Below are 27720 nucleotides of genomic sequence, written 5' to 3'. Positions count from 1 at the left end.
TACATCTGAAGTTTGGGTATATACTTCAGTAATGTTGGTATCCTTTATTCAGATTGATAAATATTTTATTAGTCTATACAGGTTGAGTAACTTTTGAAATTGTAATTTACAAATATTCATTCACTTAAGAATCTTGTATTTTTAAAACTAGGTATTTCTTGAATGACTCCGACTGCACTTTCAATGGCCAGTTGCCATGCATTATTAAACTTTTTTTTTTCCTTCAGAATCTTCCAGTAGACGTCTAGAGTTTAGCTAGAAGTCTTGGCTACGATACAAACAGTGATGGAAAACACATGAGCAGTAACAAGTTTTAATCTTGCTCCTCAGTACTAACATGGACTAATCTGTGGGAGCAGTTTATTCCAGTATCACCCAGGGTGCAGTCACACCAGGACTGTGTTGAAGGGTGTTTTTTTTCTTTTAAATGTAATACCTCCTCATCTTTTCTTCTTACACAGTGTCTGAGAACATTTACATTATAGATAAGTAGTACATGGTGGATAACTTCTACTTTTAGGAGGACTACTCTCTTCTGACAGGTATGTTTCATGTCTATCTTACATGTACCAATGTATACTTTATAGTCAGTACTAAGGAGACATTAATGTTATTAATAAATGCTTATAAATCATGATAAAGTCCAAAGCTTATCTCTATAATTTCTTAAAAATCAGCATTTAAATATAAACCTAAATTTGTACCTAAAATTATTCTAGTTTTATGTCTTATCTATAATTTATTTTAAATATAATTATGTGACTTTTTTTTCCAGCTTAGTGAAAACCTGTCATTATGCTTTATCATAAATGTTAACATGATTTATTTTAGAAGTCATTTAAATAAACATCTTGTGGGTTTATCTAGGAAAATAACATTGCTACAATAATGATCATGAAGTTTGGGGATATCACAGCTATATTAAATGAAACAGTAAATATATTTTTCAATATTTAAAATATTGTCGAATGTGTATTTAAAATGTGTGAATTACTGAAATGTCATTTTTACTTATACATTTGAATATTCATATTTTTCCTTGATAAATGTCTTCCTTATTATAATGAAATGGCACTGAAAAGTTTAAATGGAAATCTATACAATTCCAAGAAAGAATACTTATTAGCAATAGTTCAGCTAGCACTATATTCAATATGAAAGATTAGGAAATTTTCACAGCATATATACAGTCAGAATTTAACACTTTCAAAGATTTCCTTTGTCCACTCTCAAAGTAAATTTCTGATTAAATTTTAGATTAAAAAATTTAAGCAATGTATTCAATATTCTACTCCCTAGTAACCTAAATAGTGCACAGCATTCTTTCATGTTAATCTATTCAGAGGTGTGGCACCCAAGAAACAGTGGCCACATGGTGTAGGGACTGAGTCATAAAGAACCTGAGGGGGTTATATTTCCCTAAAAATAAAGTTGTTTAAATCCAAGAATCAAGTTGTTAAAAGAAAGAAATAAAAAAAGAAAGAAAAATCAAGCACAAGCCCACACACATAAAAGGATCCTGATGTTTTTAGTTTGTTTTTTGGCATTAAGGAGTATAGTGTAGTAGTGGAAAGAACAGAGGATATATAGTCTTCTGTTACAACTAACTACTCAATTAAAAACAAATATTCTGATAACTGATCTGAGGTTTGAGGCAAAAACGATTAACTTTACAAGTACAAGTCTTGAAGCACTGTGGGAAACATCATAAAAATGGAGAGGGAGGAGATTTCGTTTTTTAAGACAGTAGCTTGGTTGCTAGACATATGGAAAAATTAGTGAAGGGAAAAATTAGTATAAAAGGAAAAACAGCCAGAATGCTTCGTCAGAATGCTAGTTATACTTCTAAGGTAAAATTAACTGCTTTTTAAGGAAAGTGCTACCTTTGTCAGTATCCACGAACAAATGGTACTGTGAATAAGTTTCCAAATGCATGCTTGGACTTCTAACTCATTTGTTAGCTTACAAGGCTGTGCCTTGATTATATCTGAATTTGGTTTGGATTCCTTCTGTGAAATATATGGAGTATGTTACATCACATTTATATACTGAAATCTGCTACTGGTACCTGTGAACTGATAGGCATGTTTAAATCAAGGGAAAGGTTGCCAAGCGGGCCTTTAAACATGGGATTTAAAAGCACAGTGACTTATTTACCTAATAATAGTGTCTGAGAGGAAATACCATTTCACTTAGACAAACTTTCCATTCTAAGTTTGTAGACCAGTTAAATGGAAAAAAGAAAGCTTACGTGCTTCTTAAGCTATATTTCCAGTCCATATGTTATGAACTCTTTTAAGACCTTGGCCAAACCTCCTTAACTAGGCTTTTCCAGAGGAAAGTCTGTTTACTGTCTGGAAGTAACTATGAGATTAAAACCCATTTAGGAGGACATGCAGTCTAGTGGAAAGCACAACCAACAAGCAGTGAGGAGGCCAGCCCTCAGCTCCACCACCTCCAGCCAGTTCTGGACACTCATTGCCTCAGCTTTTTCTCAGTAAAAGACGGCCGTGGGGGGAAGGTCTCAAAGGCCTCTCTTGGCTCTAGGCTGCTATGATTTATTAGTAACAGCAGTAGCACTGGAAGAACACTCCAAATAGTATTCTGATTAAGAGAGACTTGAAACCAAAATCCAAAGCTTTCCATGAGTGAAAAACACTGGCAAAACTGGTCTAAATCAGGGAAATACTGAGTATTCCTGAGAAGATTTAATATTTTTAAAGGTTTTAAAAATAGAATAATCTGAATACTGCCAAAACTAATAAAACAGAGGTTATACCTCATTCATAAACTCAAAACAAGCAAAAGTCATATCATTTTAAATGACATATAATATTCTCTACATTCTTTCTGAATAATAAGAAAAAATACTGCTATCTAGGTTTCCCTCCTAGACATTCTATTATTTTCCTATTGGTAAACAGTTGCACACTGAACTGGGGGAGGTTTAGGACCTATCCTTAACTTGTACTTACTAACAAAGTGGTGGAAGAGACCCAGCAAGAGACTCAGGTAAAGAGTGTAAATAACAAATTCCTCATGGAATCAAGATTGGCCTTTTTTCTTTGCAAGCAACCAGGATACAAGAATGCAAAAGATTAGATTAATTGTATAAGGCTAACAGAAGACAGAACTAGCAGAGAGAAATGAATTTTCCAGAAGGCATTTTTGAGTTTCCATATAAAATAATCTTTCCTAACAGCCATGGATGGGCAACTGTGGAAGATGCTGCCTTGAGGCAGTATCCTCTCCCTGGAGTTATTCAAGCAGCATGGATATGCTCCCTGTTCCAGAATGTTCTGGAACCTTCACCACCAGGAAGAACTCCTGTTTCAAAGGTCTCCATCTCTTACTCTCCAGGAAAGGGCCCAACTGCTATATAAAAATGGCTGCCTCCACTGCTCGGCAACTGGAATGCTTCCCAACAACTACAGATAATGCTACTGCCTAAAACTTGCAGACAGAAGTCTCCATTTCATGTTTTCATTTTACCTCAGTTTTGATTAAGGGCAGTAACTTATCAGTCTCAGAAAAGAGGAGAGACAATGCTTCTCCTGATGCCACTGGGGGGCTGGTCAGCAGCCCTGAGGCGGGGATGTGGAAAAAAGCAGGCCCACTACTGTTCCACTCCCTGCCTTCCCTGCCCTGTGTACCTTCTCCTTCTCCTCTCAACTGTCAGTTCTGCTCCTCACACGTGATCCCGTTCCTCATCCTGAACCTCAACTCAGTACTGTGGAAGCCTCTTTTGACAGTGGCACGAGGCTGAAGGCATCTGGGAAACCATTATGTGGTGTGCAAAGGAGCTGAGGCCAGTCCTTGCTCCCACTGCCAGGCCACAAGGAACACCACGACGTGTTCTTGGCACCCCACTTTGGATCTCTAACACATTCCTGGTGTTTTACTTTTTTTTTTTTAAGTTCCATAGTTTTTGGTTTCTGCATTTTGGATATATTATCTGTTAAATAGGTTTTTCCGGTCCAGACTGGGAACATAAAGTCCATATAGTTCAAAGATTCTATGGAAAAATGCTTAAACTAAAACAATCACGCTGGGTACAGTGGCTCACACAGTGGCACACTTTGGGAGGCCAAGATGGGTGGATCACTTAAGGTCAGGAGTTCAAGACCTGCCTGGCCAACATGGTGAAACCCCGTCTCTACAAAAATACAAAAAATTAGCCAGGCATGATGGCACATGCCTGTTATCCCAGCTACTTGGAAGGCTGAGGTGGGAGGATCACTTGAACCTGGGATGTGGAGGTTGCAGTGAGCCAAGATGGTGCAACTGTACTCCAGCCTGGGCGACAGAGTGACTTCATCTCAAACAAACAACCCAAAAAACAAACAAAACAGATCAACCAACTTAAAAAATAACCTTATCAAAATCTTCATTTCCCATTGACCAGAACAAATATGATTAAGCCTCAAGAAATTGTGAACCCCAAAACAATTTCCCAAGTAGGTGCTATTGTCTGACTTTTGGCTAGAGATAGGTGAGAATAGTGTGTACGGGAAACCTTTGATTATACCAACTCCTACCAAAAGTGGTAGGAAAAGACAGCAGTATATGTAGTAATAAAGCAAAGAAAATTCTGCTGGCGGACTGACATTTAAAATATTTTAAAAGCAACATAATTAAAAAACTATGCATGGGAAGAAAAAAATGCTTTGCTTATAATCCCATTATCCCTCTTGCCAGGTTTGTATATTCTATTTCAATCTTTTTTTCATATGAATATATGTTTTTATAAATGTCTTTAGTTCTACTGGTCTCAAACAGTAAACTGAGGGTTATGCGTAGACAGACATGGTGAAGAATTTTACTTTCAAAGCTCTGGGTACCACACATCTAGTATTAAAGCCCCACACCCCTATTCCTACCCCATAAGTCACAGTATATAAGGTTTACATTGTCTATTTACTAATCTACGCATTTTATTTTTTAGTTTTTCTATTAATGCACCTGACATTCAAGTGTTAACTTTACGATCTCATATTTACCTGACAGTAGTTGATCAGGAGTTGTGGGTTTTTTATTTTTGAGTAGGGAAGTGAGGGAGAGAAGAGGATGGGGAGGAAGGTGTGCTCTACTTTAAGAGATTCAGAATTCTGACAAGTGACACTGCCTGGGGTACAGTGCGTGCTTGGTAAATGCCCACTGAATAACTCCAGCAACCTCAAAGAAAGCCAGAAACAGGACCTCAAATGACATTATAATTCTATAGCTTCTTGTTGCCAAGGTCAGACAAGGTCAAGGGTAGCTGTGCACCTAGAAGACAGAGCTGTAATGCAAGAATGTTACAGAATAAACTGGAATCAGGGGCCAACTTTGATTTAGCTAAGGACCAAGAGCTGACTTTTCTAGGGAATGAGTATTTTGAAGGTTGAGGCAAAGCTGGGCACTAAACCTTAAGGAGTCAGGAGCCACACAACAGCCTTAAGTCAAAACACATAATGAGTCAAAGTCAGATAGCCAGCCAAGGAACAGAGACAATGTGCCAGGGACAAAGTGATATTGAAAAGGAAGCCCCCAGTAACCTTTACCAGGACCCCATACAGGATTCCCAGGATGACTGGAATATGAAACATCAACCTGCCTGCCAGCAGGGACACCCCACACCTGCTACAGAACAGTGGTCAGCCACAGTTGGTGATTTCCACCTGGGGCTCTCCAACAGAAGCCACTGGACCTTGTGTTGCCGGCACAATCTCTCACCCTGTACTGCACAAATCTGACCTCACAATCATTCTATTCTCTACCTTCCAGTCCAAGCTACACAGGTGCTTCTTTATGTACAGATGTATACAGGACAGGAATTTGTATACTGGTTAGATAACAAGAAATGACAGAGTATGCCCAGGAAGCCACGAGATTTCTGGATAAAACAACTGAGTCCCCCCACATGAGCTGGAGCAGAAGGCAGCACAGAACAGGGAGTTGGGACACATGAGCCCTAGCTCTGGCTCCATTTATATTTGGTAGGTGACTTTGGGTGAGTCACTTAAGCTCTTTACACCTCATTTCCTATGAGGGATGAGTCTAGAATAACATCTGAATTGACACCTCCACAAAGTAGTGTACAGATGGGAGGCTAGGGCCAGTTTTGAAATGGGAATCAGGATAGGATTATTAAAATATAAAAAACTCTTGCCATTCTCAGATCTGTTCTGTAATCTCTTTCCTAGCATTAGTGTGGATTATCATAGGAATATCACACATACCTGACCAGTGCCATCCAGCTACCCAGTGGGCAAATGTTCATGCCACCATTTAGATTTTTGGAGCATATGAGGAATTAAATAATCATCAGGTTAATAACTAATGACAGTAGGACATTCTAGCCCTTGTCTGGTGATTAAAAAAGACATACCACATATAAATGAAGATATTAATTAAGTTAATGAATTCATTCTTGATTTTTAAATCCAGGAAAAAGCAGGCCCGTGGAGGGATGTTGAAGTTGATTTTTTGGTTCTGGGAAATTGTAAACAGTTGGGATTTGGAGGGGTAGGTCTTCCTGAGGCTGCGCCAATCCCAGCTGATTATGTAAGTCTTTTGCAGCTCAGCTGCTCTCTGGCACTTGGGCAATGGCGGGCAATGGTAGGCCTGGTGGACTATTTAGGTGACTGTAGCCTGGTTGACTGTTAGGGTCTGCGGAGCCCTCTGCTGTGGTGGTGAGTGGATGCCCTCTTGCCACGACTCAGTTTCACCAGCGAGCATCTCTAGGATGCATCTATTTCGAATAATTCCATGTTTTTAATTTTTGAAAATTTTGAAGAATATACACATTTCACAGATGACAATTTAAAAATTGTGATATGTAAATATGGCAATAAATCTATGCTCTGAAGGTTCTTGTTTGTATAGTTCTGTTTTGTGTGCATTTAAAAAACGCAGCTGAAAGCAACCTGGTCCCCCAAAACCAAAACAAACAAACAGACAGAACTCAGTGGAAAGACAAGTAAGAAAGAACAGTCTGGACATCAGACAGTTTGGATCAAACATTAGACAATGGAACAGATTAGAAGGAAAAATATACCACTTGTGGAAAAAGTGACCAACTATGAGAGTGAGGTTGGGAAAGGTGGAGAGAAATCAGTTAAGGAAAAATTCCAGATGTTGTCTAAGGAGACAATGAAGACACTCCTCCTTCAGGGACACTGAATACATTAAGGCAATAGAAAGATTTTGGGAATACAGAGTTAGGTAAGATAATCTGTTTCTAACATGTTTATTAGCTTTTTCATTATAAAGGTAATACTCATTGCTCATTATGAAAGTTAAAGGAAAAAGGAAAACACAAGTCATCTATGGTTCTAGTAACCAGAGTTTATCATCAATCAGGTATATTCCTGCCAGGTTTGTTTTTGGTTGTTTCTGAGTGTTTGTAAGTATACAGTTTACAGATTTTTTATATTTGCTTTTTTTCATTTCACAAAAGATAACATCCCATATTTTAAAATGTCTTTGCAAGCATTTTGTGGGTTCCAAAATATTTCATGGAATATACTCTTTTATTTTACTATTCCCTTGTAACCATTATAATTGTCTCAAATATTTCTGCTATTATACTTCTGTGATGAACATCTTTGTGCACTTTAGAAATGTTTCCTGAGACTACATTCCAAAAAGTAAAATTACTATCTGAAAAACAGAGATATTTTTAGAGTTCCCAATGCACATTGCTGAATTGTCTTCCAAAAATCTTTATAAATTTACTCTCACATTAGCTAAGCAATTGATAAAAATGTAATTTCATTGCACTCTTGCCGGAACTGAGGAATGTATATATGCAGGAATTATATCCATTTAAACTTAATATCCAATTTCTGTTTAGTCCTAGACCGATCTACACTAAGACACCATGAAGGAGTATGTGCTCCTATTATTCCTGGGTTTGTGCTCTGCCAAACCCTTCTTTAGCCCTTCACACATGGCATTGAAGAATATGATGCTGAAGGATATGGAAGACACAGATGATGATGATGAGGAGGAGGAGGAGGACAACTCTCTTTTTCCAACAAGAGAGCCAAGAATCCCTTTTTTCCCATTTGATCTGTTTCCAATGTGTCCATTTGGATGTCAGTGCTATTCACGAGTTGTACATTGCTCAGATTTAGGTAAGAATATAAGCCAATTTTGTTTTGAAGAATAATAATGCTATTCTGACAATTTGAAGGATGGAAAAAGTCTTCACAGAAATTTCAAAAATAATCTCACTGATTGTACAAGATTTTTTTCATTTAAGTTTTCAGGTGGAAAGTACAGCAAACCTCAAAGTACATCCAAACTTATTTTTAAAATTAAGAAAATCAGAGGAAAACTAAGGGAATGTTGTACATAGAACATTTTCTTCTCTTCCCCAGTTAAATCAAGGCATTTAATTTTAATTCCCTTCAGAGAGAATGGACATCACATGCAGCTCTATCTCAGGGTGTTAGCAGGTTGAGACTGTACTTTTGAGTAAAACCCCATGATAACAAAATAAGCTGCGTGTCTAGAACAATGAAACGAGTTACAGAAAGCTTGTGAAATCTCTAATCTAGACCTTTTAAAGATAATGCTTTATTTGCTTTTTAACAATGTGGGTTTAAAACTGCCTAAGAAAAAAGTGGATAAAGTCTTTTTAAAATTTATAATTCTTTGCTGAGTATTTTCTTTAATACTTCTAACGAAGGAGCACTCAAGAGCACACCCATGCCCTGTTCAGGGAGGGGACATGATGGCAATGCATATCAAGAGTTGTTGCCCTCAGTTATTTCCAAGAGGGGACAGCTGAGACTGACCCCACTATGGAGGTCAAGGTTTGGCACACAACTCCCACTCAAGGGCTGATGGCCCAACAGGGTCACTTCATGAGTCTATATGAGCAGATGTCTTGAAAAGCATTAGACTTGCTTCCTACTGCCATAGCATTCATGGCAAGAGTTAAAGCTTATAATAATCTACTCTAGAGACCTTAATGAAGTTTGTCATTATATGACAAAATGAGAGGCGAACAAAAAGCATTCAGGAAAAGGGGAGACTAATATGAGCTAGACTTACTAGTAAAGTCTAATGAAATAGGCTAGGAAAGAAATGGGTCTTACGCTTTACCTATGGAATTCTCATGAGAAAGAAATTAAGATTCAAGTACTGTTTGAGAAAACCTGTTCATGCAGAATGACTGTGGAAAAAGCAGCAGGAACAAGAAATGCAGAAGCTGAGACAGATGGTGGGTGCGAGAAGAGGTTAGTCAGGGAATACGAGAACGTACTATTGTACTAAACTGCATCTCAGACAAGAAAAAACATTACCTGCTATCAGTCTGCAGAATGGGTGCATGTTAAAGCACTTTGTAAGTCAAAATTCCAGATAAAAATATGTGTATCTGCTATGACTCCACTAGATGTAAATTGGGTTGGTTCTGGGTAAGATGGTGAATAAGGACACATTTATCTTTAGTGCAGACCACCCCCAAGTGCTAGCCTCCATATGTGCCACGGCAGAGCAGTCACATGCTTCCAACATTTAGACCTTGGATGATACATTGCATGAAACTGCTCCAGTACTTGTCACCAAAGACCTGAGAAGCCCAACCTACCTCATGGCAGGAATCTGGTGTTCCCATCACACAGTCTCCCGAACATTTAGCTTTGAAAAAACTCTAGTAAACAAAATCCACCTAAGGATATCTGTGACAGTCAGACATGCCATCAGCATGCTGCCGCAACCACCCTACCTCCCCCAAAACATGACCATAAAAAGGGTCTGGGCCCTTATCACTCTTCCTCCCTCAGGAGATGAAACTCTTTTCAGAACTTCAGTTTCAACAGGGGCAGGGCAGGAGTAGGTTTGTCAAAATCTGTGTTACTAGGAGGATCCCTTCTGCAGAACCTCCAGTTTCCTATAAGACTTCCACTTCATTTTCTAAAACCAAAATAATTTCCTGTGTTCATAAAAATGGCAAAATAAATCTATTCTAACAAACAGAACTGCCCCTCTACCTTGCTAATTTATCAAGTTAACCCCCTTTTCTTCCCATATAGAGTTAAATTTCTTGAGTGTCAATTTTATTTTATTATTATTATTATTATTATTATTACTACTTTTGTTTTTTGAGACAGAGTCTTGCTCTGTCGCCCAGGCTGGAGTGCAGTGGTGCGATCTCGGCTCACTGCAAGCTCCGCCTCCCAGGTTCACGCCATTCTCCTGCCTCAGCCTCCCGACTAGCTGGGACTATAGATGCCTGCCACCACGCCCGGCTAATTTTTTTGTATTTTTTAGTAGAGATGGGGTTTCATCGTGTTAGCCATGATGGTCTCGATCTCCTGACCTCGTGATTCGCCTGCCTCGGCCTCTGAAAGTGCTGTGATTACAGGCGTGAGCCACGGCGTCCGGCCTGTTTTATTATTATTTTTGAGATAGAGTCTCACTCTGTCACCCAGGTTGGAGTGCAATGGCACTATCTTGGCTCGCTGCAACCTCTGCCTCCTGGGTTTAGGCGATTCTCCTGCCTCAGCCTCCCGAGTAGCTGGGACTACAGGCATGTGTAACAAGGCCCAGCTAATTTTTGTATTTTTAGTAGAGACGGGGTTTCACCATGTTGGTCAGGCTGGTCTTACAACTCCTGACCTCAAGTGATCCACCCATCTTGGCCTCCCAAAGTGCTGGGATTACAGGTGTAAGCCACCACGCCTGGCCAATTTTAAAGTATGGAAAGGAAAAGTATACAGAGCTGTAGGATAGAATGTTGATATTCAAATACTAGATTTTCAATTCTTCAATTTTTGGCTATTAAATGTATGACTATACTTCAGGAGTGAGGACGGTTCTATCAAAAGTGTACTGACATCTAGGCCAAGGCAGGAGGATAACTTGAGTCCAGGAGTTCGAGACTAGCCTGGCCAACATGACAAAACGCTGTGTCTACTAAAAATACAACAATTAGCCAGGCATGGTGGTACACATCCTAGCTACTCGGGAGGCTAAGACAGGAGAATTACTAGAACCCAGGGGGCGGAGGTTGCAGTGAGTTGAGATGGTGCCACTGCACTCCAGCCAGGGCGACAGAGCAAGATTGTCTCAAGAAAAAAAAAAAAAAAGAATTATGTATGAATCAGCATGTGGAAATCAAAGAATTTGCAACTAATTAGAGGAATTAATTAAAGGAAATGGGTGGCAAAGTTTTTGGTAATATACATGAAAAAAATCTAATTTTTCTATTTTCTAAACACAACTTTCTAAGGCTTCTTAAAATGATCAAGACCCGGCCGGGCGCAGGGGCTCACAACTGTAATCCCAGCACTTTGGGAGGCCCAGTCGGGCGGATCGTGAGGTCAGGAGTCTGAGACCAGCCTGACCAACATAGTGAAACCTCGTCTATACTAAAAATACAAAAATTAGCCAGGCGTGGTGGCACACGCCTGTAATCCCAGCTACTCAGAAGACTGAGACAGGAGAACTGCTCAAACCTGGGAGGTGGAGGTTGCAGTGAGCCAAGATCACACCACTGCACTCCAACCTGGGCAACAGAGCGAGACTCCATCTCAAAAAAAAAAAAAAAAAGAAAGAAGGAAAAATTATCAAGACCCATATGCTCCAATTTAGCACTATAACAGCCTGGAAATTTGCAAAGAAAGCTAATATTCCTCAGCCGAAGGTACATCAACAGAAGCTGCACCTCAGTGGTTGATCACCTTCTTTCTCACAGCCACCAGGGCAGCTCCAATTTATCACCTTTTATTCCACCTTAGAGGGGATGAGTGGTGACAGCTATACCAATCTAGACACCTTGTAAAAATTAGTAAGTTACTCAAAAAGGTCCTGAGGTCTTCCCCCAAAACAATGTTTTTTTGGTCATCTGTTATGACGGTTAAGTCATGTGTAACTTGATGATAATCATGGGTTTGAAAAAATGCGTTTCTATCATATTAGTAATCTCATCTTCAGCATGATTCTCTACTATATAATATGTTTGTTTCTTTCTAAGGTTTGACCTCAGTCCCAACCAACATTCCATTTGATACTCGAATGGTTGATCTTCAAAACAATAAAATTAAGGAAATCAAAGAAAATGATTTTAAAGGACTCACTTCGCTTTATGTAAGAATATATCCTCATACTTTCAAAGATTTAAGTGAAAACTCTTTGCTATAATGATTAATTATATAATCTTTGCTGTAATGATTAATTATACTATGTTAGTATAAACAAGTATTACTTTTCTGTACGTAAAGAATGACAAAAATCCCTGCATTCAACAGGGTTCTAGTCAATTAAAAATTACAGATTTCATTCAATTAATAGTCTAATTCAATGGATGTTTATTAAGTAATAGCCATATAAAAGGCAGTGGGCTGACCTTAATGGTCCTCAAATAAGCTTACAATCTATTCAGGTAGTAACAGTCACTATACATTAAAATGAACAAGAAAACAATTACTTACAACAATCATTAGCAAACAGTGTAAGAAATCTCTACCCAAACGTGTGAAGACACCACAAATCTCTAACAGCGGCACATAGAATATATCTGATTGATTAATATATACACGTATGGCTTCTTTATTGGATCTTTAAAGAGGAAAAGAATTTTTTCTTTACTATATTAGTATCATTTTAATATTCTAGGATTTAAAAGATTACTACTTCCACGTTTAACATTTTGGGCTGGCTCATGCCTATAATCCCAGCACTTTGGGAGGCTGAGGCGGGTGGATCACTCGAGCCCAAGAGTTCGAGATCAGCCTGGGCAACATAACAAGACTCCACCTCTTTAAAAAATATAAAATTAGTTGGCATGGTGGTGGTGCATGTAGTCTTAACTGGGAGGTAGAGGTTGCAGTGAGCTGTGACTATGCCACTGCACTCCAGCCTGGGTGACACGGTAAGACCCTGTCTCGAAAACAAAAACAAACCAAAAAACCATTTTGAAGTTTCTAGATTTTAGCAAGTAAAATTTCTGACTTAGTCTGAAATTGGGTTTGGAGGAGCGCCTCATTTCCCCCGCCACAGCTGTGGAAGTATCACCACCTCCCCTCAGCACAGCTCCTGCCTGCTGACTCCGGCGTGGTGTTAGAGGAAGAGCTCTGGTTCTGTATCATCTGAGGCGGTAAGCCAGGCCTGGCTATTCCAGGCCATTTCCCCACACTCTCAGGCTGTGCTGGAGAAAGCAAATTTAAAGTCTGTCATCTCTAGGTAAGCTAAAACTAAGAGAACAGGGTAGAAAATACCATAACCATACTAGCCCCTTGCTACCATGCAGGCCTGGCTCTGTTCCTGTGGCTGAGGGATGAGGGGTCACCAAACCTCCCTGTCACCCTGGGTCAGTGCAGTGGACCCTCTGGCCCATCCCTTCCTCCATGTCACCCTGGGATCGAGGCATGTATGCTGATCATACTTAAGGCAGACTGAGGGATGCTCAATCCTCGCATTAAGCCTCCCTGCAAAATCCAGCTCTCACACTGCACTGTCAGGTAGCCAGCACCTTGTCTGCTGTTTTTACTTTCAAAGTGTGCAGGCAGCTCAGATCTGGTAAGGCTCCATATCAATATAAAAGAGCAACTAGAAGAGTGTATATTTATAAGTTAGGTCTCACTAAAACACTAAGACAATCAGAAATGACACAATGGATTCTGCTGAGGATTCACCCAGTCCACCCACTAACTTTAGGCCACAGAATCTTTGGGAGAATGGCAAGGCCATTATTCTACCATCGGAAGTTGGAAATACAGCCTGTTGATGTGTTTACCACTTCTTCAACCCCTTTGCAGCTTAGATAACCACAAGAATAATAACTAATGGCATATTTAATACTGGGGCTATGAAAGCTTTAAATCTGTCATATCATTATTTTATTACATTTTAGGAGCATTCCAGGGACTTAGCCCATATGTATTCTTGTTATTCACCAGGAAATGAGAAACTAAAAGGTATCAGGATCTTTCTTAGACCTACTTGATTTTCTCTGAGAAATGCATGTCAGGTACAGAGCAATGGTGGGGAAGCCCCCAGCTGTTAAGTAGTATTACTGCCAAGCTACTATTAGCAGACTGACCCGACTGACCGGGTGTACTAATGTAAATCACTTTTTTTTTTTTTTTTTGAGACTGAGTCTGGCTCTGTCGCCCAGGCTGGAGTGCAGTGGCCGGATCTCAGCTCACTGCAAGCTCTGCCTCCCGGGTTTTACGCCATTCTCCTGCCTCAGCCTCCCGAGTAGCTGGGACCACAGGCACCCGCCACTTCGCCCGGCTAGTTTTTTGTATTTTTTAGTAGAGATGGGGTTTCACCGTGTTAGCCAGGATGGTCTCGATCTCCTGACCTCGTGATCCGCCCGTCTCGGCCTCCCAAAGTGCTGGGATTACAGGCTTGAGCCACCGCGCCCAGCCATAAATCACTTTTTAAAGTACTTTAAAAAATATATAAAAGTATTAAAAAAAGAATAAAATGCTTTATATTTGAATTGTGGATATACCATATAATTACAAAACATTTATATAATTATAGTATCACCTTATATATGTCTTTTAAGAGACTCAAACTATATTTTAGACATTCTACAAATTCTCTGTGTTATGTTTTAGCTGCTTATTTGGCACTCGGGTTCTTACACAAAGAATGATACAGTCAGAGCAAAATCACTGAACACACTCACAGCCCTCCCAGCTCACTTCCAGCCATTATCAGACACATGTGGCATGAATCACTGTCCTACTACTGAATGGCTAGGTTCTTCTCATCTTCTGTCCTTACACTGTTTGTTAATGATGAATTGGAGGCTCTGTGACCACCAAGTCGGCACTGGGAGTGCAGTTTAACTGGATCACTTAGCCAGCTCACCATGCAGGGCAGTCCGCCGCGTGGCGCGGCTCTTACTAGTCCTGCGCAAAACCTCTTACACAGTTGTGTATTACTTTTCCTTCCTTTTACACAGTTCCAACAACTGCATGTTTTAATCAGGAAAAACAAACTAACAAAAGCCCAATGCACTAGACTTGGATCTCACTGATGCACAGGTTCACTTTGTGGTGGGGCCTCTCTAACCCTCACTTGTTGGATGGCACAGGCAAGTCACCTTTCTTCACTTTATGCATTTCCTCTTCACTAAAAGGAGAGTAATAATTCCAGCTAAATTTACCTCATGGAGTCAAGAGAGGATTCACAAACCATCTCGATGATCCACCAAGTTGTTAAATTCCCCTCACCTCATTTTTCAGTGTAACCAAAGGAAAAGAGAAGATACTTTCAGTTGGCATCACACACTCAGAAACGAGGATATTTTACCAGTTGGTAACAAAATGTAGTTTCACCTCTTCCCCTAGGCTTATCCTTTCTTGGTGAAACTTTTAGCAATAGTGATCTATCTGGAATTTCCGGAGGGTGAGAAAAGGAAAGCACAAAGGGCCAAGAGTGAGATGAGGAAACGTGCAGATAAAAGGAGTTTACTGAGCAACCAAAATGTGTATTTCTGCCATGGAAAAACAACAACAACGTGAGTAATACCAGTGAGGCATATTTTTCCAGTCTGGAAACAAAGGGAGATTTTTGTGAAATGAATTTGAGAACAAAATCATAAAATGAATGAATCTAGAGCTGCTCCTTGAGAAAATCAGATGACCTGGATTGGTAAAGAGGGACAGAAAGGTCCTGAAGACGCTCAGTGACCTGTCATCATTCTTGGTAAACATAGAAAATTCTCTCTGAATAATCTGGCAATGAGTAAAGAACTGAGCTATGTTCATTTTGCAATGCAAATCGTTATCAGTGTTACCAACATGTCCCAGTTTGCCTAGGACATTCCCAGTTTTGGTTCTGAAATTCCCACATCCCATAACCTCATGATCTGGGCAGACTGAGATGGTTGGTCACCCAAGCAGCCACGCACCCTTGGACATGTTGCAAAGGACTTGGTAGCAGAGAGCACACTCACACTGGTACGAGCTCTTTTTACTCTCTGGAGTTACTAGACCCCCTCTGGAGGATGCTGTCTTATTGCCCTGAGAAATATCCAAAAAACTGATCAGAGATTGAGTCATTTCTCAGGATCCATTACTATCTCCCCAATATGTAAAATATGCCAGAATGCTGAGGGTACTTTGTAGGAGTTTTTTCCTTTCAGGTCTCTGTTCTGGGAGAAATGGTAAACATTAGTAAATATGAAAGAAGTGAGGTTTTCAAAGTAGACAAAATCATGCAGAAGTATATTTGGTGTGCACTAAACATAGTTTTGTAGAGTAAACAGATTTTAAGATAAGATAAAGATAGTATCGTTGGTCACTTCCCTGAAGGGAAATAGGAGGCTGAGTAGAGGCTGAAGCCTTAACCATATGAATGTATTATCTATTCAAAGGTTTAAAAGATGCACTTCTATCTAAACCAATGGCACAACATTAATTATTAAAGCTCTGCACTTTTCTAACTCATTAGTAAAAATTTTTTTAAAGCTTAGATTGGGCTGGGAAATTTTTTACATGGGTGATCTAGTACACCAATGATATAAATTATACTGATTTCCATGATTGGCTAATCACTGTAGAATACTGGTAAATTAAATCCACTTCCTAATATTGTGTAACTTTCTATGCTTGATCAAGGGTCTGATCCTGAACAACAACAAGCTAACAAAGATTCACCCAAAAGCCTTTCTAACCACAAAGAAGTTGCGAAGGCTATATTTGTCCCACAATCAACTAAGTGAAATACCACTTAATCTTCCCAAATCATTAGCAGAACTCAGAATTCATGAAAATAAAGTTAAGAAAATACAAAAGGACACATTCAAAGGAATGAATGCTTTACATGTTTTAGGTAAGTTTTTCAAATGAATGGGACATCTTGAAATTATAACAAACAGATGTAGAACACTTTATCGCCACTATTAAGAATAATTTCCAAAATTAATGTTTAAATATAATAATCTTTGCCTAGATAAGCCATTTATCAATCAATTAAAATGTCCAACAAAATTTTTAGCACTTAAAGAAAATATGACCTTTGTAATACTGTCTCTCTTTCCCTCAAGAACCTCCTTTGAGGCCAGGCTTGGTGGCTCACGCCTGTAATCCCAGCACTTTGGGAGGCCAAGGCGGGCGGATCACCTGAGGTCAGGAGTTTGAGACTAGCGTGGCCAACATGGTAAAACCCCGTCTCTACTAAAAATACAAAAATTAGCCAGGCATGGTGATGGGTGCCTGTAATCTCAGCTACTTGGGAGGCTGAGGCAGGAGAATTGCTTGAACCCAGGAGGCGGAGGTTGCAGTGAGCCGAGATTGTGCCACTGCACTCTAGCCTGGGTGACAGAGTGAAACTCCATTTAAAAAAAAAAGAACCTCCTTTGAAAGACTTAGCGTGGTTTCTGTTTCTGACCAGACCCTAATTAATAAAATATAAATTATTCTTATTTAATTTAAAGGTAGTATTTTTAATGTATTGCATAAGCTACTCAAATATAATATACAAAATTAGTTCGGATATTATTTAGAATGTGCACCTAACATTTGGTTATCTGCTTTAAGATTATCGATGTGAGGAATTTTTTGTCTTATATTTACAACTCTACCTGATTTTATTTCTAACACCCATCATATAACCATGCCATCTCCCTATAATATCCATTCAAAATTCATAACCAATAATACTAATTCATTTATTCATTTAATTCAACCAAGTGCCTGGCCTCACTTACTGGCATTTCTTCAAAGTTATATTTCTGCTAACAAAACAATAATTTATAATTGACTTACAATTTTAAAAAGTTTAAGACACAAAAATGTACACAGAAAAATGTAAGCATTTTGGATTATATGAAGGATGATCTTTTTTGATGCACTATTATAATAAAAAAACCTTAATTGTGCTCATGGTTGGAGGAGAGTGAAAATGTCACTGATTTGGTAATTCAAAGTGAATAATAGTGAACTTCTCATATATTCCAGTTTACATAATACAAAGCAGTATTTTTCTGTTGCTGACAGAAAGGACAGTAGATAGACAGAAGCAGATATACTGAGTGAGAATGAGCCTAGACGAAGGTCACACTTCTTGGGATATTCATTCTTGGGATGTGTCTGTCTGCACTGCGAGTTTCCTTTATGTACAACCTATGTGTGCTAAGTCATGTCATTCTCCTCCGACAGAAATGAGTGCAAATCCTCTTGATAATAATGGGATAGAGCCAGGGGCATTTGAAGGGGTGACGGTGTTCCATATCAGAATTGCAGAAGCAAAACTGACCTCAGTTCCTAAAGGTTTGTATTTACTTTATCTAAGATATGGTATTTTAAAGTTGTCACCTTTCAGTAACGATTAAATCTAATATTGGAAACTGTACAGTATACACTGCAACTAGAAATCCTTGCACCAGTAAATCTGGTCAATGTAGTCTACACACACATAAAATGCCATATGTAGTGCTTTTTTTTCCTGACAGAATTAAGCCATATTTTTTTTTTACTCCACTAAGAATAAACACTAAGAAGCAATGAATGTTTAATTTTCCTTCTCTTTCCTGACATTTACTCATTTATACCTGTCATTCTGTGAAGTACCTGTTAGAGGTGGGAAATCTATACGGAAGAAAGCAGAGAAAGATAGATGGGGCAAGAGCCCCTGTCCCCAGGCATTTAGCCGCAGTTTGAGGTGAAGCCTATGAGGCCAGACTGGGCAGCCCCTGGCTCTGGCAGGAATGGCATCCAGCTTCTTCCCAGGTATACCGTGAAGATTAATGGACCAATACACAGAAAGGTTTGGGGACAACATCTAGCATATAGGAAGTGACCACCTGTGACATAATCATTACCAAGATGAGCACTGTGCTCTTTATCATGGCTTTGTGTGACCCAAGGCTAGCACCTCAAGTAGAATGCTCCTTAAGTCTGCCAGATGGCCAGTGTTCTAACCCATTACTTCCAAGCTCCCTGTCTGATGATTAGCTGCATAGGATTGCCTTTCTTGGAACTCTTGCTCAAAGTCTTGCTTTCCTTATTCCCAACAAGGGCACACACTCTCTTTGCTTTGATGACTAACTGGGTCAAAAATAACCCCTATGATTAACAACATATTTTTACTTTCCAACAACTCTCTTTCAGTATCCATGAGTTAAAGCAGCAACTTCATCACGACCCCCTCTAATCTACTCAGCTGACCCAGAAGATCAATAAAACAAACATACACAGAGAATTTAAAAGACATAGTAAAGCTGTTATTATTAATCGAGACCTAAAGATCATCTTAAGTAAAAGAGGTCACCTAAAGATCATCTTAAGTAAAAGAGGTCACCTAAAGATCATCTAAAGTAAAAGAGGAAAGATAATTTTTCTATCCAGGAACACAACAGTTTAATTCAGAACTATACAAATCCAAAAAACCATCTTAGTCTAGCTTTAAAGGAGGTGGATGTTTTTCTACAAGAAACCAAAAATGTTACATTTACCTTCCCATTTTAGAAAAACAACAAAAAATGCAAATGCTATCCAATAAGTTAAACATATAAAATCCCTTTCATATGCTGGAAGCTGACATCCAGTAAAGGAGAGTGAAGACAAGGAAAAGAAGAAGGGAGAGGGACGTGAGGAGGGCAGCCTACAGGGCTGGAGGAGGGAGCTGCTGTTCCAGGCCGCATCTCCTGGCATGACCATTCTTTTTTTTTTTTTTTTTTTTTTGAGACGGAGTCTCCCTCTGTCACCCAGGCTGGAGTGCAGTGGCCGGATCTCAGCTTACTGCAAGCTCCGCCTCCCGGGTTTACGCCATTCTCCTGCCTCAGCCTCCCAAGTAGCTGGGACTACAGGCGCCCACCACCTCGCCCGGCTAGTTTTTTGTATTTTTTTAGTAGAGACGGGGTTTCACCGTGTTAGCCAGGATGGTCTCGATCTCCTGACCTCGTGATCCGCCCGTCTCGGCCTCCCAAAGTGCTGGGATTACAGGCTTGAGCCACCGCGCCCGGCCATATTTCTGTATTTTTAGTAGAGACGTGGTTTCACCATGTTGGCCAGGATGGTCTCAATCTCCTGACCTTGTAATCTGCCACCTTGGCCTCCCAAAGTGCTGGGATTACAGGCTTGAGCCACCGTGCCCGGCCTGGCCATTCTTTATGTTCACACCAGAAGACTTTCCTACACTATAAAATTCTCTTTATATTTCAAAGTGTATCTGAAAAGTAAAGGTTTAACTTCTCATGAAGTTTTCAAGATTCTTTCAAAGCCAAAAGGAATCTTTAGAAATTTAAATTGGAATCAAATCTCTCAACTTAAATAACTATTCCTTCAAATCCCTTTGACATTCAGAATTCACTAACCTGTGAAAGCTGACTGCCTGCGTGGCATAATCCAGTCAATATTACCCTCTGTGGCAAGATGAAAGGATGTAGATATCCTGAGGGTCCTCACCAGACCCAACAAGTTATCATGTGGACAGGAAGAAAATGTCTTCTTTCCTATTCGTTCAGGAAGTTCTACTGCATAATGATACTGTGTGGGGAAGAAGGAGACCTGTGTGAAGACAGGGTGGGAATAGAAATTCCAGTACAAAAGTGTGCTAACATTTGTCAGCAGTTACTGAGTTTCTGCCAAATTCACACCTCTGCTTGATTACCCTAGAGGCTACACTTCACTCTTCTCTCTGGTTACCCACCTTCCTCATTTCCTAAGAGACACAACAGTTCCCTCAACTTCTACAAGTCCTCTCCCAGAGATTTCTCCCTTCTGACTTTGTACAACCTATTCTAGAACAGGCTGGCACATTGCATCAGCTATTTTTCCAGTGATTTTTGTATGTATGATGGATCTGCTCAATTAGAATATAATGTCTTTGAGGACAGAACTTTTATTTACATACTGGAGGGTCCATATAATCATTCCATAAATACAATTAAGCTCAATTAATCACAATTCAAGAAATTAGAACCTTCTCAGTTTAGAAGAATTATTTTTCTGCTCCCTAGTTTATTTTAAAATTCAAAGTAGATTCTGTTATCAAAATAAATTCAGTCATGAAGACTATTACTGCTATTCATAAGGATGTTTCAATTATCTTCATCAGTCTTTATTGCTAATATAGAAAGGAAATATTTCATCAAGAGTTGAAAGAAGGAAAGCATTTTCCAGCTAGCTAACCAGATACTTGGGTTAACAAATAATACTTTGTATATAGGGCTAACAAAATCAGGTTTGACGGAACCTTCTGGTCAGTCCCTTTTATTCCAGCTTTAGTTCATCTGGGGAGAGTGGGGGTCAGGATATGCCCCCGTGAGAAGAGAAGGAGTAATTTTATTCACTGGGCACCTGCCATGTGCGGGGGTACTACAGATACACTTAGTTTACAGAAAACTACTGCTAATTGAAAGAACAGAGCCAGGCACAGTGGTTCATGCCTGTAATCTCAGCATTTTGGGAGGCCAAGGCAGGCAGATCACTTGAGATCAGGAGTTCAAGACCAGTCTAGCCAAAATGATGAAACCCCATCTCTACTAAAAATGCAAAAATTAGCTGGGTATGGTGGTGCACGCCTGTAGTCCCAGCTACTTGGGAGGCTGAGGCAAGAGAATCAGTTGAACCTGGGAGGCGGAGGTTGCAGTGAGCCAAGACTGTGCTACTATACTCCAGCCTGGGTGACGGAGTGAGACCCTGCCACAAAAAAAAAAAGAAGAAGAAAAAGAAAAAAGAAAAGAAAAGGAAGAATAAATACTGCAATGACCTGAACATATCAAACAGAGTAAAAATCCATGTTTATAATCGTGTTTAAAAAAACAAACAAAAAAAAACCATACAAAAAACCTTAACTGGTCACCTCCGGGCATTGCATGAATTCATTACTTGAAACAATCAAGTTTTGCTGCCTTTTCTGTAAAAATAATCTTACAAAGTAACCAAATAATTAATGAAAGAAAATTCTTTAGAGAAGCGTTCCAACTAATCCATAAAGAATGACATCAGGAAGTCACCATTTTCCAATTGCTAATGAGAGAATGGATCTAGGCAAAAATTGTGCATGAATGCTAAGACCTTCAGGTGAAAGGCTGATTTACTTCTATCTGAATGCATCTCTGGATCTGACTACCAGGGCACAGGAAGAAGTTAAAGGATTCTGATAAATGATATTACATGGAAGCTGTCACCCAAATCCACAAAAGGAGTGTCTCAAACAAATTAATAATATAGAAATAAATCAACAGAAGAGGGAGAAAAAAGGAGGGAGTATGTTGTACATTAAGAGAGATTTCAAGAGCGATAAGAAACAAATGTATTCTGTAAACTTCATTTAATCCTAACTTGAACAAATCAACTGTAAAATGACATATTTGAGACAACTGGGGAAACTTTACTATATTAAATGACAGTAAAAAAATTTATTAATTTTGTTAGATGTGATATTAACAGGGTGGTTATGTCAAAGAAAAAAAAAAAAAAACAAGATGACCTTATCAGTTACAGACATCCAGTTGAAGATTTTATAGATGAAATGACATTATGTATAAGATTTGACTTTAAATACTCCAGCAAAAGAAATGTGGCAAAATAAAAACAGATAAACAAGTCAATAAATAATTAATAGAGGAGATGAAACAAGATAGGAAAAATGGAGATAACTGTTGAAGCTGAGCATGGTGGTTCATAATACTAGTTTCTATTTTTATGAATGGTTACAATTTTACCATAATAAGAAGTTAATAAATACTAAGTATCAGGCCGGGTGTGGTGGCTCAAGCCTGTAATCCCAGCACTTTGGGAGGCCGAGGCGGGTGGATCACCTGAGGTCAGGGGTTCGAAACCAGCCTGGCCAACATGGTGAAACCCCATCTCTACTAAGAAATACAAAAAATTAGCCAGTTATGGTGGTGCGTACCTGTAATCCCAGCTACTCAGGAGGCTGAGGCAGAAGAACTGCTTGAACCCGGGAGATGGAGGTTGCAGTAAGCCGATATTGCAGCACTGCAATCCATCCTGGGCAACAAGAGTGAAACTCAGTCTCAAAAAAAAAAAAAGAGCAAGTACCTAAAAAGTTGCCTAAATCCATAATCTGCAACTTGAAAAGTAAACAAATAGACAATGGGGCTTGGTTATACTTGACTTAACATATATCTTTCTCTTCTTATTAGGCTTACCACCAACTTTATTGGAGCTTCATTTAGATTACAATAAAATTTCAACAGTGGAACTTGAGGATTTTAAACGATACAAAGAACTACAAAGGTAAAAATTCCCAAAATTTTAACTTAGAATGATACCTCCTGGAGAATGTGCACAGGGACCCTGGTAGAGATCACTGTCTGTTTAGCCCACTGCTGCTGGAACTGGAGAGTGTGAAGGGAAAACTAGAAAGAACCACCATTGGCTGGGTGAGGTGGCTCACACCTGTAATCCCAGCACTTCAGGAGGCTAAGGCAGGTGGATCACAAGGTCAAGAGTTCGAGACCAGCCTGGCCAACATGGTAAAACAAAAATTAGCCAGGCATGGTGGAGGGTGCCTGTAATCCCAGCTACTCGGGAGGCTGAGGCAGGAGAATCGTTTGAACCCAGGAGGCAGAGCTTGCAGTGAGCCAAGATCGTGCCACTGTACTCCAGCCCGGGCAACAGAGCGAGACTCCGTCTCAAAAAAAAAAAAAAAAAAAAAAAGAACCAACATTATTACCAACTCTGCTGATAGCGGCAAATCAAGTGAAAAGAAGAAAATGACTTTTCAAATTTCCCTTTTGTTAAATTTAGGTTAAAGAATTTTCTAACAAAACTGGGAGATGGTTGTTACATACTGAAAATACGTTATTAAATAAAGTCGTGAAATATCTTTGTCTGAACATATATATAAATAGGACAGGCTTATATTCTAACTAGTTTGTGGTGTTTTCAGCTAACTCTATCACACCTAACTATCTATGTAAGACTTGATGCATTTTATATCATTTTTAGGCTGGGCCTAGGAAACAACAAAATCACAGATATCGAAAATGGGAGTCTTGCTAACATACCACGTGTGAGAGAAATACATTTGGAAAACAATAAACTAAAAAAAATCCCTTCAGGATTACCAGAGTTGAAATACCTCCAGGTAAAACATTCTACTTGTGTTCAGTAGGTATCAGTATTTTCTTTAGTTTTTATAACACACTTTAGCATACCTCAAGCAAAGACCAAGTAAGCAGCAAGGGTGAATCAAACATAATGACTCTCCAGGTTGCATGAGGTGTTTTAAGAAGTAGGAGAGCTTTAGGAGAATGGTTTCTACGTCGGCGTCACAAGAAAGCTCAGGATCCATTTCCGTCTTTTGGTTTCTCCTGTTGAAACTGCTCAGGACATTGTGGCAAAACCGCCGGCACAGTTAATTTCAGATTTTAGGGCAGGGGTGGCTCTGCAGAGGCAGGACTAGTCAGGAGGACAGGGAGTAGGGTCACATGTTCTTTTGATCTGGAAACATTTCTCAAGGCACAGCACGAGGATTAGGCTCCCAGTATTTTCGCTTTCAGTCTGGTGCCAGGATAGACATGTATATGTTTTTAAAAAACATTCCAACCAGAATACAGTATATAACCAATTTAAAGTCACCATCTGGAGCATCATGAGTTCCTATTTTGTCGTTTGTTGTTATTCATTATTAGAAATCTTTTCCTTCCAATTTGACAACTCTTAACTGGCTGGGAGGGGTCACAGATTTCTCGGAGAATCTAATAAAGATTTAAATCTTCCCAAGAACAAAAGTTTTCACCTTCAAAGGAGCTTGAGAACAAAACTGGGCATCAAGCCACTTTGCCTCTTCTCTATTTCTTTCCAATGTATCTTTAAACAAGTTTCGTTCACTGTACTCCTTTGAGATACAAACCATCAAAATGAATGCAATATAGGCAGGTGCCAATTTCAAGGTGACAACTTTTGCTTTGACTTTTCCAAATGCTGCATTTGGATGTCTGTTTAGCTGGTGACTACAACTTGAGTCTATCCTCTCTTAAGCTGCCCCATCCCTGATGTCATTTCTGCTTCATTTGCTCCACAACTCTGCTTCCAGCTTCTGGTCTCTCTTAAATCTACCTATACTCTTACTAGCATTAATTAAATGAATAGAATGATAACACACACAGAAGAACACAAGTCATAAGCATACACTTCAGTGAATGCCCACAAAGTAAACACACTGATGTCCAGCAGGTTTTCATTCCCAGTGAGATCAGTACTATGGTAAACTATACCTTGCACTGATATTGAGCAGCTGGGGGACTGAACACCAAACTTAAATGTTTTAGCAATGCCTAGAATTTTCATGATTGGGCTTGTATCAGTCTTACTAAGACATCAAGGCAGAATCTACAGGTAACAACAGCCAGGGAAGATATCCCACTTTGGCCAGCAAAAGGCTTCTGCTCTTCAGCATACCAAAATGCTGTCAGTGAAGTAGATTGCTTTTATTTCCCAGAAATCTCACTGTTACCAAAAAAGGCCAAAGAAGGAATTAGAAGGGCTGTTAAAGGGAATGAAGGAAAGTTCCTCTATTTACGACACTTTTTGAGTAAGAATTTAACTTAAAAAGACATGTACACGGCCTATAAAATTGTGACTTGTCCACTGGTGTACATAAGATTGATTTCAACTGCTGATGCTATATTACAATTATGCATTTAAGATGTTGATAGATCTTTCTATAAAACAACTTACAAAAATTCTCCTTTGGTCACAGAAAATGCCAGCTAATAATTCTTCACAATCATATTGTGAGCCTAATTCTTGCAGCATTAAATTTCATTCTTCTGATCATTTCTAATGTTTTAAATTCATTATTGTAAATATGGCACTGAAGTAACCATATATATACACATATATATGTATATTTAAAAATATGTATATATGTATTATATATAAGTAAACATTATGTATGTATGCATGCATGTATGTATGTATGTATGTATGTATCTATCTATCTATCTATCTACTATCTATTGATCTATCTGGAGTGAGACAGAGACAGTGACCCATGTGACCAGGCAGAGCCAGGCACAGTGGTTCATGCCTGTAATCCCAGCATTTTGGGAGGCCAAGGAAGGCGGATCACTTGAGGTCAGAAGTTCAAGACCAGTCTGGCCAACATGATGAAACCTCATCTCTACTAAAAATGAAAAATTAGCTGGGCATGCTCTAGGCCTTGGCAGGAGTCCTTCCCCAACACTTTTGTGTAAAACATATGAGTTTGAGTTGTTATAATAGGTATTAAACATGCATAAGTGAGTACATCTACTTTACCTGGAAATACATTCAAGCCGATGTAAAATAAACAGAGGAATAAACCCATAAACAAATGGCGACTACAGAGTATCTTCCATTTACATTTACTGGGTATTTTTAATCCTTTCTTTTTTCCTACTACAACAGATAATCTTCCTTCATTCTAATTCGATTGCAAGAGTGGGAGTAAATGACTTCTGTCCAACAGTGCCAAAGATGAAGAAATCTTTATACAGTGCAATAAGTTTATTCAACAACCCGGTGAAATACTGGGAAATGCAACCTGCAACATTTCGTTGTGTTTTGAGCAGAATGAGTGTTCAGCTTGGGAACTTTGGAATGTAATAATTAGTAATTGGTAATGTCCATTTAATATAAGATTCAAAAATCCTTACATTTGGAATACTTGAACTCTATTAATAATGGTAGTATTATATATACAAGCAAATATCTATTCTCAAGTGGTAAGTCCACTGACATTTTATGACAAGAAATTTCAACAGAATTTTGCCAAACTATTGATACATAAGGGTTAAGAGAAACAAGCATCTACTGCAGTTTCTTTTTGCGTACAAATGATCTTACATAAATCTCATGCTTGCCCATTCTTTTCTTTATAACAAAGAAGTAAGACATTCAGTATTTAACACTTTGTTATCAAGCATATTTTAAAAAGAACTGTACTGTAAATGGAATGCTTGACTTAGCAAAATTTGAGCTCTTTCATTTGCTGTTAGAAAAACAATTAACAAAGACAGTAATGTGAAGAGTACATTATACTATTCTTATTCTTTAATAACTTGGGTAGTACTGTAATATTTTTAATCATCCTGAAGTATGATTTGATATAATCTTATTGAAATTACCTTATCATATCTTAGAGTCCATCTTTATATTTAAAACTAATTTCTTAAAATAAAGCCTTCAGTAAATGTTCATTACCAACTTGACAGATGTTACTCATAAGAGCTGATTTGGGGCTATAGCAAACGCTTTTTTTTTTTTTTTAATTATTATAACCTGATTTAAAAATCTCTGTAAAATGTGTAGTGTTTATATAAAATCTGTAACCTGCATTTTAATGATCAGCTATTATAAGCTTTTAATAGTATGAAAATTGTTAGGCTATATAACATTGCCACTTCAACTCTAAGGAATATTTTTGAGATATCCCTTTGGAAGATCTTGCTTGGAAGAGCCTGGACACTAACAATTCTACACCAAATTGTCTCTTCAAATATGTATGGACTGGGTAACTCTGAGAAACACATATAGTATAATTGAATAAGCAGAACATCAAATTAAACAGACAGAAACTGAAAGCTCTATATAAATGCTCAGAGTTCTTTATGTATTTCTTATTGGCATTCAACATAAGTAAAATCAGAAAACAGGGAAATTTTCATTAAAAATATTGGTTTGAAATAAAATATTTGTGCTTTGATCTTATTTTTCTTCACTCACCCAGCAACATAAACTATTCTTCAGAAAACTCTAATCTATATATAACATTTTTAGAGCAGTATTAATATAAATTATTATT

At 38.7% G+C, this 27720-nt stretch overlaps 2 protein-coding genes across 4 annotated transcripts in view; one reads left to right on the top strand and one right to left on the bottom strand.

The window, feature by feature from the left end:
- CENPP (centromere protein P) overlaps positions 1–27720 on the bottom strand; it is a 271071-nt gene that overhangs the window by 122366 nt on the left and 120985 nt on the right. The gene's annotated exons all lie outside the window — the stretch shown is intronic.
- On the top strand, positions 329–27607 carry ASPN (asporin). The gene is made up of 8 exons (XM_045372982.2): positions 329–542; positions 7838–8120; positions 11972–12084; positions 16575–16788; positions 18117–18227; positions 23072–23165; positions 23880–24018; positions 26325–27607. The coding sequence occupies exons 2-8, from the start codon at positions 7865–7867 to the stop codon at positions 26520–26522; spliced, it is 1125 nt and encodes a 374-aa protein (XP_045228917.2). The 5' UTR covers positions 329–542; positions 7838–7864; the 3' UTR covers positions 26523–27607.

Source organism: Macaca fascicularis, chromosome 15 (assembly GCF_037993035.2).
Source record: "Macaca fascicularis isolate 582-1 chromosome 15, T2T-MFA8v1.1".
Lineage (NCBI taxonomy): Eukaryota > Metazoa > Chordata > Mammalia > Primates > Cercopithecidae > Macaca > Macaca fascicularis.
This window is presented reverse-complemented; position numbering and strand designations above follow the sequence as displayed.

Excerpts from the sequence above, each read along its gene's own strand:
- ASPN (XM_045372982.2), top strand. The coding sequence starts at position 7,865 with ATGAAGGAGTATGTGCTCCTATTATTCCTGGGTTTGTGCTCTGCCAAA. Across the intron at positions 16,789-18,116 it reads GAATGCTTTACATGTTTTAG|AAATGAGTGCAAATCCTCTT; the intron begins GTAAGTTTTTCA and ends CTCCTCCGACAG. Across the intron at positions 23,166-23,879 it reads CGATACAAAGAACTACAAAG|GCTGGGCCTAGGAAACAACA; the intron begins GTAAAAATTCCC and ends TATCATTTTTAG.